Here is a 13804-nt window from a genome sequence, read left to right as displayed (position 1 = left end):
GAGTGATGCAGTTTAGGACTTTAATGATGGGTTAAGATGAGGGATTCAAGTGTCAGATGAATGCTTTTCAGTAAAAGTGTCATTGAGCCCTTCGATCCTGGTTCCTGACTTCCCTGCCCTTATAAAACTTACCCAGCAATGCTGTGGTTTGCTGTAAAACACCAGTCCTTGTTGGATGACAAGATCAGCTAGGTAGTGCAATTATTCGGTATGATAATGGAAACTCTTTATCCACGGTTTTTCACCTCTAGCTGCATTAATTTTTTTTAGCCCCCTTGAATTACATAGGCATCTTATACTGCAAGAGTGGTAGAAAGGCATAATGCATAGTAGAAGATAGCCTTCAAGATTCCCAAAATGTCTTCTGATTTATGGATGGAACATGAAGTCTTTGAATAATTTGCCAAAAATTTATTATTGTTTTTGATTGTTTTGCTTTGTTACTTACTTTTGTCCTTGAGATAGTCATTCAAAACACATTCAAATTTCCCTCACCCTTTTTCTATTAGTTTATTTTTGCTCCTATTTTTGTTAAATTCAAATGCTCTTGGATCAGACCCAGAGAAAAACAGATACTTCCTTCACTATACAGTGGTAGATAAACAGGAGTTCAAATTAGAAATGTCAGAACAGAGAAAATTAAATATTTGCCTCTTACATTAACTTAATGCTGCCTCTAGAAACAACAGATCTCCAAGCTTGCACTTAGCAAAATTATACTTTATCCTGTCGTATGGTAACCAAACTACTTCAGAAAATTAGTTTAGAAATTTCAGTGTAGATTATCAAACAGATAAAGTCTTTACCACTCATGTTCAGCTCCCTCGTTTGCCTTGTACATCTAGAGTAATGCTCTGCTCCAAGTAACTGTCATATGATTTAATTAGGAGAAAAGTGTTTGTTGTAATAAACCATTTTTACTGCTGGTAGATAAACCCATAAACATAAGTCTAGTTTTAGTTACTCTGTTGGTGGTTTATTTTTTAAAATTCTTTTAAATTTTGATTGACTAGTGCATCATAGCCAGTCTCTGGTAGGATTCACTTAGGATCATAAATCATAGGACATATCAGGTTGGAAGGGACCCATAAGCATCACGGGGTCCAATTCCCTAGTCCTTGCAGGACAATGAAAAACAAAATCATGACCATGGCCATCATTCAGGTGCAATTTGAACTCTGTCTTGGTGCTGTGACCACTGCCCTGGGGAGCCTGTTCCAGTGACTGACCGCCCTCTTGGGGAAAAAAGCTTCACCTAATGTCCAGTTGAACTTCCCCGATGCAGGTTCTTTCTGTTCTCTTGTCTCCTACCACTGGTCACCAGAGAGATCAGCACCCTCCACTGCCCCCCTTGAGGAAGCTGTGGGCTGCCACGAGATCTGCCCCTCATGTTCCCCTTCTCCAAGCTGAACAAGCCAAGTTACCACAGCCACTCCTCATGAGTCTTGCCCTCAAGGCCTTTCACCATCTTGGCTGCTCTCCTTTGGACACACTGAAGGGTTTGATATCCTGCTCACATTGTGGCACCCAAAACTGCCCCCAGCACTCAAGGTGAAGCTGCCCCAGTGCAGAGCAGAGCAGGACAATCCCCTCCCTTGCCTGGCTGGTGATGCTGTCCCAATGTACCTCAGGACAACACTGGCCCTCTTGGCTGCCAGGGCACTGCTGGCTCAGGTTCAACTTGCCATCAACCAGGACCCCCAGTTCTACTTCTGTGGGGCTGCTCTCCAGCCTTCCACTTTGTATCTACAACCAGGATTACACTGTGCCAGATGGAGAGTCCAGCAATTGTTCTTGTTAAATTCAGTAGAGATGGTGAGTGCCCAGCTCTCAGGTCTGCCCAGATCTCTCAGCAAAGCCCTCTACTCTTAGCCTTAAAAAATACTTATATATCTTTAAATAATTAATAAGTAATTACATTCTTTTTTCTAAAAATAAGCAACCAGTATCTACAGAGGCTAGTATGTGCTGTCTGCTTCTCTCCTTCCCAGTTCAATAGAGCAGATGTTTAGGACTCCAGAGCTTCTAAAACTACATTTTCCTTTGATTCTTTAATAATAAGGAGAATTCCAAAGAAGACAGAAGCAATAGCACCTGCATACTATGAGAAAAGCATAAAGAAAAATTGCTGCAAAATTATGTCCAGCCTGTGTTTTGTCAAAATGTAAGAAGTGGAAGAGCCAACACAGTTAATATAATGGCCAAGGCTTGGAAGTTTCTGAGTATTGCTGCATGCAGCTTAGAGGGATTCAGTCAAGACACTGGCTTTATTTTTGCCATATTTTACATCTTGTGATTTCTGTGGGCACTAATACAAGCACTATGTCATCATGGAAAACTTCCTTTTTCATGTGAAAGTTCAAAGTAACTGAACTAGTGTGAATTAAATCAGATCTATTCCAGATCTTTGGTTTAACTCAAATCTTTCAGACTTTCAGTCTAGCCAGCTGCTAAGCTAAAATAGGCAGTTTGGAAAGATGAAGACCATGTGAAGGATGCTCTTATGGAACTCTTATAGAATTTAAGCATAATTTAAAATAAAGTACTAAAAATAATCATATCTATCCTCATGTCTCCCTGGTTAATTTAAGAGCTCAGGATGAAGAAATCTCTTTACTCATGAGAGCGACAGAGTTTTTGGTCAAGCCTCTGTAGGACAAGAGTAAGCTCTGCCAAAGTGAATGGAGTCTCTAGAATTGAGATGTATTCTCTCTTAACGATTGAGGGAGATGGTTGTGGGTATGGTGTAAAAAGGATGTTCACTCACTAAATACTATTTTTTCAGGAAATACATTCTGAAATTGCAGGGAAATATGAAGAGGTTGATTCATGTTTTGGAGATGTGCATCTCATTTCCAGTGTAAGTGACTGGTTCCTCTGAGTTGCTCCCAGCACTCTACACCACTCTCTTTTTTGCAGGTAAGTGGCACCTGGGAAAGAACTGCTACCATTATCAGTGCTACACTTACTAAAACAAACAGTCTTGTGAAAAAAAGCAGAATTATCTTCCAAATTTTCTTAGAAAAGGTACTGATCAAACAAAGTTTTAGTGTAGCTTCAAAGCAGGAGAAAACCCACAGTGGAATTACTTGCCATGATTTTATTTCAGAGCTCTAAATATGCATACTAAATAAAAGCCCACTGCAAAGGCATTAAGCAATGATACTGTTATTGCTGGCTGAAATTAACATCCTCTCTTTGCTCCTTTGAAGTAATCAAACTAAGATATGTATTTCAGAGCCTCAAATAAGCAGAGATGTTTGGGTTTTTTCTTCTGAAATAAGAGAATTACCTGCTACTTACATAGCATCCAGATTGGTCCCATTAAAAGCATGGCCTTGAATACTGGTAAAACCATTATTGTAGAGTTTACTGCAAGCAAAGAAGAAATTACATCAGTGTATTCTGGGCTGCTTCAATACATGAAGACCTAACATCTTATGCATCAATTTTTCTTTGCAACAGCACATTCATGGATGGGTTAAGTTTAATCTCTTGAAGAAGCAGTAGCTACTGTGCAAGGTCAAACAAATGCCCAGAAGTGCACCTGAGCCAAGGATGCCATGTGGCAGGTGTGCCATCTACCTCTTTTCACAGCAGTGATAGACTAAACCACTTCATTATAATCTTCCCACTTTTAAACTAAATGCAAGGAAACAAATTCCTGCTAGGATTGATTAGGAAGGCTACAGGAACTAAACAGCAAAAAAGGTCTGACTTTACTATCAGACATACCTTACATTTTTAGAATTCATTCTTTTACTCCCTTAGAGCAAAGGGATTTTTTTAAGAATCTCTTTAGAATCTCTCTGTTCACATTCTAATGCTCTTCCTCCCAGTTCAGGTCATAACTCATTACAGTAATTTCACTCCCATCAGCTCTTTTTTGTGGCTCACACTGACTGGCTTGCATTACTGAACTTATTTAAGAATTTTCTTTTAAATATAACTCTTCTGATGTTTGCCATCCATTCGTTTCCATGGTATGTACCAGTCTGGTTGCAAACAAAGTTAGACACAGTTATAACCCTGATGAATCTTTGCAGGGGGAAAACTTTCTCCTTTTGCACTCTCTCCTTGCAGACTTTCTCCTTTTTTTTCAAATGTAAATTGAAAAAATGGCACTAGGGTCGTAGAAAAACTACTTTAGTCAAGCCAGTTTAAAGAAGAGAGCAGGACTGATTCAAATAGCTGTCAAAGTACAGAATTTATGGAAACTAGAATATAGATGCTGTCTGTGATGTTTCTCTGTTGCAAACTGCTAGAGAGTAGGACAGGAGTAATTTTATTTTTAAACATTTTGCCATAGGCAATTATCACAGAGGTGATTGCCTTGTGACTTAAACTGGAAGAACTTACAGGGTTAGAGATTCATTGCAAAGCCCATGGAAAGCATTTGCAGGCACTGAAGTCATATAAGGATTGTCTGCAATTTCACTGAAAAAGGAGACAAAATATCACAATCAAACATCTGCCCAATAGAGCATCTGGAGAACAGCTTTGTTATTAATTGTTATCTGCCTTGATAATAAATAGAAGTTTAAAACATAATTATTTAAAAAATTATTTTAAATGTGTTGTAATATTAATATAACATAAATATCACCATATTTATTATATTATACATTTAAATGTATTTATTCAAATAAATAAGTTTTAAATAATAACCTGTTACGTTATATCTAAGGCCAGAAGATACATGTAGGATGAAGAACTGAGCATATTCCAGCACTCAGGAAGATGGCTCATGAGGTAAATGGGTTTTGTAGTTCTGATGAGGTGTGCCAGCTTGTGATAATAGTGGTAATGGCACAGACAGGTCCCTGGTCTTATGAGCCAGAGGATTAGCAGAGTGAGTCAGCATTAGCTGCAGTGTCAATTGAACAGCCCATGTGTCTTTAGAGCTGAAATCCTCCTCTCTAAATCCAGATATCAGATAATACATTAATCAGAACAGAGGCACTTTACAGAAGTGCATCTAGCACGTCTTTCACTAGTAGGTGAAATAACTTACTGATTCTTCCCACCTCTTGTCCAAATAAGTGTTTCACTACTCATTTCTTAAATACTTTTTTTTTTACTCCTACTCTGCATTCTTAATAAGTACTGTGTATCTTTAGACCAAAATTCTGTTGTAACAAAAAGGAGAAAGGAAAACTAAAGAGATTTACTATTACTAAAATGGAGAAAGGAGAGAGGAAAAAGCTGGTAGAAACAAAGGGCAGAGCAAAGTCTTTGATTGCCATTTTTCTCATTTTTCCTGAATAATACCATCGTCTGGAAATGAAAATATTTTTCTTCATCTTGTGGATTAGGTACAGCCTAATAAGGCCCATGCATAAAGTCCATGGGCTGAGAAGTCCTAACAATTACCCATGTGCCAGAAATAACTTCATTCCTTTTCTGTAGCACAAATGTGCTACATTTGTGCATATATATGTGCTGACATTGAACAGTACTACAACCATTTTCATTCCAAGTAATTTTCCCTGATAGGTGGTTTCCACCACAAGTTATTTGGGTTTGACATTTTGCAGATTGGTTCATTTTTTCTAAATAAATGATTACTTGTAAGTTGCTTGACCTGAAAGGCAAATAGTAATGTAATGAATGGGTTTCCCCCAAGCTATACCTTATTCATTATTTAGAAACCTATTATTTTTCAAGAGCATTTTTTTTTCTTGATCGAAAAAACAAAAAGTCTTTCATTGAACAGCAATATTTAGAAATATACATCATAGAACTATCTTCCTTGAAAGTACAGGTCTATTCTTTAAAAACTCTGTGCAGCATATAAGACCTATATTTATCTTTTGTAGTTATCACTGTAAAAAATGTCAAGGCAGAAGTAAAACAATGTTTGGCTTTCTGCCGCTTAGAAAGGCACTGACTTAGTTGGAAGTAAGAACACAGATGGTTGTATAAACTGCTTTGTTTCATCTAGCCTGTTCAGTTCCTGGTTCTCTCTACTATGTAGAAGTAGATCTAGCAGAGTTTTCAATCTAAACTGAAGCCCTTCTGATCTTTGAGAAACTCCCTAATAGTTTTAAAGATGTACTTGCATCTCACTCAGAGCTCTGACTGCCTCAGGTTTCAATCTTGGAGGCCTACAGCCAAGGTGAATGTGTTTTAGAACAGTTTATTTCTGGTCTCAGAAGATCCTTGGAAGGGAAGATCTCATTAATTCCTACAGCTCTGCACTTTTTAGCCAAACAAGCAGCATTTCTCTATTGCTCTGAGGTTCATCTTGCCACTGGCAGACCATGAATGCAGTGGGAACTGGCCCTTCCTGACTAAAAACACCTCTTAGCAGCACTGAAACAAGGCCTGTGGTAAACCATCAATTACATCTTTGCAAATCACCTTCTGACATAACAATTCTCATTTTCAATTGCCTTTTGCCTAGCCCATCCAGCATTCTCTTCCAGCTGAAAACTGCTACAATATAAGATTTCCAACTCCTCTCTGAGACCAAGAAGTGACCAAGATACTTTTACCTTGTGTCAGCCTGCAAGTCTTCATCTGCACTACTCTTCCTCCTCAGCTTGATTACAACTCAAAATTCTGACTTAGATTGATACAGGTGGATATTGTCTGAGCTTTTTAAATACCAAGAAACTCCTGCTTATTTTAGAGTTCAAAGCAGAACCCTTTGTTTCCCTAATACCTTTAAAGATAATAGTGGGAGACCTCCTTGTCCCCATTTGCATTCCCATTCTCTTTCTTCAAGAAATTGTTCTGCAGTTTGCTTCACCATGTGAAGCTGTGTTTGCCAGCACAAATTTGTAAGGATAATTTGGACAGGATGGCTTGATGTTATGGCTTGATGATTGCCAGCTCAGGTCCCATGTGTCACACTATTCTGACTTCATATTAATTCAGGTATTGCAAAACCAAAACCGAAACAAAAGCACAGGGTGTATCATGAGTGTGCTGTGTGTCCCTTTCTCTAATTCAGGTCAAATGTGTAGTGCTAGGTGAGCTGGCATTTTCTAGATTTGGTGCTAAGGATCATTGAAATACTGCTTGAGGAAAATCACTTTGTCAGACTTAAATGATTTTTTTCGCAAAACCAGAAACCTTCATTATACATTTTCATGTGGTCTGAGGATGGCAATATTCTAACCAGCCGTGAGGACAGATACTTACAGTAAAAAATTCACATCAAATGAATAGATTTTGTTGAGTTCTGGAAATACTTTGAGTCCAGTATTAAAAATACCACTGAAAGAGAGGAGAAACAGAAAGAATTACTGCATCATGGAACAACAACAAACAATGTATTTAAAGTGTTCAACAGAGCAGGATGGTTATTGCATCCTCTCTATTGTCAATCAATCCATTTATAATCAAGTGTCCAAAACAGAAGGATGCAAGAACAGTATAAAAGAATTCGAAATGCCAAACTTATGATAAATTATAGAACCAAAAAAATGAGAACACATATTAATAAGACAGCCAGGAAGATCTGCAGAGGGAAGCATCTTGTGAGGTTGATAAGAAGAAAATAATTAAAACTCTGGTTTATTTTAACTTGAGACATTAAGGCTGCTTCAGTTAATAGTCTGGACCCTCGAATCCTCTGTCTTTCAGTGAGGCTAAGAGTTGTTCATGTAGCTCTAAAAAGGGAAACTGTCTAAAATGTGAAATGCTTAAAGACCCTTCTTTATGATCTCCCATAGAATGAAAACAACTGCAATTCTCCATTTTTAAAACTATTATCCTGAAATGGAATTTTTTACTACTTTCTTTTTTTATTGCTTTCACATCTGTAGGAAAAACCTGGACAAATCTTTCCTCCTTGCCACTGCCCCCACCACATACACATGGAGGCTTTTCTTCCAAATGTTACTCAAAATCACAGAAGTTTCTTTAGAAAATCATGGAAAATGTTCAGGATTTCTTTCTGCCATAGAGGTCATATGAAATCAGGTGTCTGTAGGTGAGCTTTTCACATTTAGCTGACAGATATGCTTTAAAACCCTGTGTAAATGTGTAGTAAACACTAAAGACATGTATATATCTGTTGTGTCCCTTCTTCCAACTATTTCCTACAAAAATAGAGTAAGACAGCACTTATCATAAGCAAAGAGCTAGCTGTGGAATTTTGCTAAGGAATATTAGTCTATTCTAGATATTTAATGGATAAGACAAATGGGAAAACTACAGATGAATTTGTGAACATGTTTTCCTTTCTCACAAAAGTAGTAAGAGTTCCAACCCCTACACTTGCTGGCTTTCTGTTATTAGAATAAAGTAACAGGGAAAAACATGGCAGTCAACTCCAAAATCATATGTAAACTAGCAAAACTGCTATAATGTAAAGAGTCATCTGTGAGATTTAAGTACCAATTTGTTGCAGGTTCTAAGTACTTACAGGTATTTCAAAAGTGGGAGGTTCTTAAAGGCATCTGGATCTATGTAATCCAAGTTTCTAAGATTTCGAATTTCACTGTAAAAAGGGAGGAACATTGATAATTAATATTTAATAACATCACAACAGAGATCAGCAATGTTAAAATGAAATTTCAGGGACCTAATTGCTCTAGTACTGCTACTGTAGTGCTGCATTCAACTATTCTTCACATCTGTTACCTACTTTGAACTGTAGCTGTGTTTCTGTATTTAAAAGAAGTCCTCTCAGTGTCAGTTTCTTGCTTCTCTCCAATTATTTTGTAGCTATCACATTCCCAACAGTGGAATTTACTTCATAAACAATAACTGACATGTTTTTTCCATCACTGACTGCTTTCAAAATGTTGGACTTGTGAGCTTCCTGGCCTGATAATCCTCTGTGGACCAAGCATATTCCAGGGAAAGAGAGTTTTCAGTGCAGCCTTTAGCCTGGAAATGGATAATGCATTGGAGTATCAAAGAGTCATCAGGTTTTGTTTTGTTGCTATTCATAGTATTCTGCCTAAATTATTTGGATGAGGGTACTGGAAATAAGAATTCAAAATCAGCAGATGGTACTAAAATTAAAAGAACAAAATAATGTAATGAGATACAATTTTGATTTATTAAGTAATTGGGCCATGAGAGGGCATTTGCTGATTTAAAAAGGCAAATGAAAAGCTATTTAATCTGGGAATAAAATATTTTAAACAGCCAGATGAGACAGCACAGTAATGAGAGAAAATCTTAAATAACGTGAGGGAATCAATATAATTCAACTACACATTGGGAAAAGGTTTATATGCCTGCTGCTCAGTTTTCTTGAACTGGTAATGTTTGGATTCAAAAAGAAGTATGCTTTAATATATACTGTATTTATACTTTCAATTCATCCTACTCTTTGTATTGCAGAGGTGCCTTACAGCCCAAAAGGAAGAAAAGGGTCACTGTGGAGCAGACAGCCAAGCTCAGAAGTGTCTAGTCAAAACAGATGTGAGAGGGATAAAAATAAAAGGTGATTTGACAGAAGTGAGTGTTACACTTAAGAAAAAATGAGGACAGAAATCCAATTTTCCCTGCTTCTAGTCCAGTCAAATGTGCCTCCTGTATTGGACTGGCCTGAATATGTGGCCTCTCATTTTATCTGGGTGAAAAAGAGAAAGATCTTGTGTGCTGTGGATAAGTGTAGGTAACACCAAGGTGACCATGACACACAGCTGAAGTGCAAAGAGTAGATTTATTCCATCATCTTGCTGTCTGGAGGATTCAAAAAAAAAATCAGGTAGAGACACACAGACTGCTAGGCTCATGTTAGCAGGGGCAAAACACAGTGAGGTCTGAGTGCTGCCTTGCATATCAAAGGGGCCTGGAACATGTGCACATCTTCACCGGGCTGTGTTCTACAATCTCCACATTTCTTATCTCCTTTCCCTGCTTACAAAGAGGTCCCAGGTCTATGAGAAGAATGCTTTTAAGTCTTTCACAATTTTCTGTAATCTTGTGAGAAAATGTCACTTCTTCAGTAGACAAAAAAATAACCAAAACAATCACAGATACATAAATTCTCTGATGCTGTTTTATAACATCTCCTCGGTGCAGGATTGGTCTCTGAATGAAAACAATTCTAATCCAATTTATTTTTCTCTCTTCTGGCCAATATTCTCTTTTCCAACCCTTTCCTCCCCACAGTTCTTAATTTCCATTCATGAACTGTGCTGCTGCCCTTGTTTTAAATATTCAAACTCGATTAGTCTTAGAGTACTGGAAGGAATTTCTCTCTAAAATCACAGATTTAAAGGATATCTACTGCTCCATTAATATTGGAGCCTATGAAGTTAAGCCCTTAAGGAGGAAGGATATTTGAAGAATTCTGATAGCAGGTCAAACTGCATTTCACAATTCCTTTTACAGTAATCAGGCATGAGTAGTATGCTCAAAGACACATAAATGTATGATCCTAATTTTCAAGCTGTAATCAAAAGACTGCTGAGGTGTAAAGATTAATCCCAAAAGGTCCATAAAGATAGAAGAGCAAGTTGATTATCAGTTGTGGGAACTCAGCGCATCACCTCGGATGCTCTGAGTCCCAGGGAGACCCCTTGGGGGGCTCAGAAGTCCTGGAATGTAGCCAAAGGCACCTGGTGGCTTGATTTTGACCCTTCAAGGGTCGTGCTATCAAAGCATGAGGATATGGAAGTTTCAGAGGTTTGAATGGTGTAGGGCAGGTGTTTTTATAGAATAGAATATAGGTTTTAAGATTTTGGTACAGGGGGGTCTAATGGAGGCAAGATGGAGGATTCAGGCCCGACCTCGTGGCTTTTCTCCTTCTTCTTGTCATCCATCTTCTCTGTGATGTGTGCATTTTAGATTGGTTCATACTAAAGGTGCACTGTTTAATAAAGGTGATGGGTATTGGAGAAAAATTGTAAATATCACATACGCAATTATCAGTATAAGAATGTGCGACCGCCCTAAAGGGGCAGAGAGTGCTTGTGGCTGCCTTGCTGGTCAGATCTCGGCTGGGCAGAACAAAAACCTTAGAGATAAGCTTTAATAAACAACCTGAAGACTGAACTATAGAGGAGTCCAGCCTCGTCTGTTCATCGCGGGCTGCCTGCGAACCGTCCCACGCGAACCACCCCAGGCATGTCCGACAGAGACACACAGCCGGTCGGACAATCAGTAAATTCATTAAGCAGGGTTTGCACTTTTATCATTCATCTTCTATGAATTGGTGAGTTGAAAATATTGAAACTTGTGAACGTAAAAAGTTACAGTTCTTTGAAAAGCTTTGAAAATAGTTTTCTCTAAGAAAACTATTAGTAGTTTAAGCTGCCTAAAATGCAGATAAAGCCCAAGAGTATACTTAAAATGCCTAGTAAGCTAGTTCTCAGATATCTACATGTCTATGAGAGCTGATTTTAAATTACTTTTGAGATGCAGCTTTAGAAAATAGAAAAACCATGGCATACAGCAGTGTTACAATTCAGAGTCCTTCTAGGCATTAAGTGCTTTTAAGGTATAAGAAAACCTGAGACACTTAGTTGGCACTTTTGTTGACCATTGATGCAAAAAGGCAAAAGGTGCCCTGAACAAACATTTCAGTCCTATAAACAATGAACTTTGCAGTCCTAACTGAAATTACTTAGAAATGGTCATTAAAAAAAAAGTATGCTGCTACTTACCTACAAGCTAATAGAATTATTAGTGGAGTACTTAAAAAAGTATTCAAAGTTGCTTTACAAACTCTACTCTATTCTTGGAAGTACAGAAACCATTTTAAAACCATCTTATTTGTGCTTTAAAGACATTTGATGTTTGACATTTTAGTTCTGGCACTCAGACTAGGAATTAAAAATGTACTAGTTCGCAATCAAATCACCACCTGACTGTCCAAGAACAGCAATTCACTTTTCCTTTTCAATGAAAATACACAAAAAACTTTATCTCATCAAGAATGGATGTGCAGTGAAAGTCACTTGATTTTATAAAGATATGTGTCAAGACTTACACATAACTGTGAACTTATGTTTAGTTGCAAAGCTATAACTTCTTTCAAATCCAAATGTATCTAAAAATGAAACTAATAGTAAGAATTATTCAAATATTAGGCTAATTAATTAATTAAGACATATGTTTTCCAGCTAACTTTTCAGAAATAGTAATATGCTACTTAAAATTTTATCTGAATTTGGTAACATTAAAAGAAGCACAAACAATTTACATATTTAAGTGGAATCCAAATGACATTTACCAGACATGTTTTTCATACCTGCTTTGCAATATTGATACATTTTTGAGTCTGTTTAAGCCCAGGATTCAGAAATTGCAAATCTGGCTTTAGAGTAGCAATATAACCATGTTGTGCTGTGATACCTACACAGACTAAGGGTATCCAGGTCAGCAATTGTGAAATGTTTTAAATATTTTTTTTTTTTTAATTGTATTGTAATAACCTGGGCCCCCCTCTCTACCTTCTGGGACTTAGTAGCAACCTTAGCTTCTCTCACTTGTACACCTGCTTCCATGTTTGATTCTCCCCCTGCAGCCAAACCATTTATGTTATTTCATCTGCATGCACCTGTTTAAGCCTTTGCACCACTGGCACCACAAAACTGGCTTAGGCTCCCTACTCCCTACCTCCAGACTGCAGATTTTAACAAGATGGTTTTGCACAGCACTTATCCCAGCTCTGAAATTCACTGCAGGTACACAGCATTCCCCCACAAATCTCTCCAGGTTCTTCCCTCTTCTTCCTGCAGTGCTGAATCCCCTGGCCTGGCATCACGAGCTGTCCAGGAGAAGGGCAGCCCTCGCCCAGAGGATGGTGGGGCTGCTCTGCCCTTGGCTCCATCTCCCTGCAGAGTGCTCCCCCACCAGCTCTCCAAATGATGTCACATCTATGAGGGCAAGCCACTTGAACCATAACCTTTGGCCTTGTTCCCAAATGCTGAGAGGGCTTTTATGTAGTTGTATAAGGGGAGAATCCTTTATGAGTTAGGAGAAGAGAGCAGGGAGAGACCAGGGGAGGGTGAGCCAAGACACAGGAGAAAGAAGAGAAAAGAAAGAAAGGAGGAAAAGAAAGAATGAGGCTCTGAGGTTCTGTTTGCAGGAATGTTTCCCTGAGAAACAGAGACCTAATTACATCAGATTTTTATTTAGTGTAATGCTACCAGGTTTCAGTTCTACTAGTAAGGCAACTACACAGAGACACTGATTACTAATCAGACCCTTTCACAATTGCACTTACAAAAAATACATACTCATGTAATTGTATGAGAGAGACAGATCTGAATTCGTAAACAGACATGCTCTAAAAAGGTAAATACAAAAAGAAGAAACAAGAAACCATTGTGAGACCCATTTAACACAACTGGGGAGAAGAAAAACCAGAAGTTTGTTCCTTATTTACATCTTCATAGAGTGGAAATTTTGCCATTAATTACCAGGAAAATGAGATGTGGCTCATTAAAATACAGCAGGTGATCAGGATCCTTAGTTTGCAGAAGTTGCTCAGTACTTGAAAGGCATGGATGCATAAAAATATGACCTATGCCTAAAGAGCTGAGGTCTGGAAGGAACAGAAAGTCAGGACAGAGGTTTGTGAACCAACTAAGGAATGAGAAAATGGGTTGCTGAAGATCAAGGCTGAAGTGCACTAACTAAGCTTGGCAGACAGATCATGATGAACACAGGATGCTTATTCACATAACACTTGGCTCAAAGCAAAGCATTAGTTTCTCCCTTCTGCAAACACTGAATTTTCTCTTGAAAAGTTCTTATGTCTAAAAACAAATGTTTTGAGAATGAAACTGTGTATAAGTTTCAGTTAGGGTAAAAAGATTATTTACATAAATCTACACTTTATGAAGGTTCAAAGGAAAACAAGTTATAAAAATAAAACTCTGTG

At 37.9% G+C, this 13804-nt stretch overlaps 1 protein-coding gene across 3 annotated transcripts in view; it reads right to left on the bottom strand.

Moving 5' to 3' along the window:
- Positions 1-13804, bottom strand: part of TSHR (thyroid stimulating hormone receptor) — a 41088-nt gene that overhangs the window by 11568 nt on the left and 15716 nt on the right. For all 3 annotated transcript variants that reach the window (XM_030240203.2, XM_030240204.2, XM_030240205.2), the window contains 4 exons: positions 8378-8452; positions 7150-7224; positions 4360-4437; positions 3304-3372 (listed from right to left, as the gene is read on the bottom strand). In XM_030240203.2, the coding sequence (XP_030096063.1) occupies positions 3304-3372; positions 4360-4437; positions 7150-7224; positions 8378-8452 (297 nt within the window). The remainder of the gene's footprint in view (positions 1-3303; positions 3373-4359; positions 4438-7149; positions 7225-8377; positions 8453-13804) is intronic.

This window comes from Serinus canaria, chromosome 5 (assembly GCF_022539315.1).
Source record: "Serinus canaria isolate serCan28SL12 chromosome 5, serCan2020, whole genome shotgun sequence".
Lineage (NCBI taxonomy): Eukaryota > Metazoa > Chordata > Aves > Passeriformes > Fringillidae > Serinus > Serinus canaria.
The sequence above is the reverse complement of the archived record's forward strand: the minus strand, read 5'-3'. Positions and strand labels throughout refer to the sequence as shown.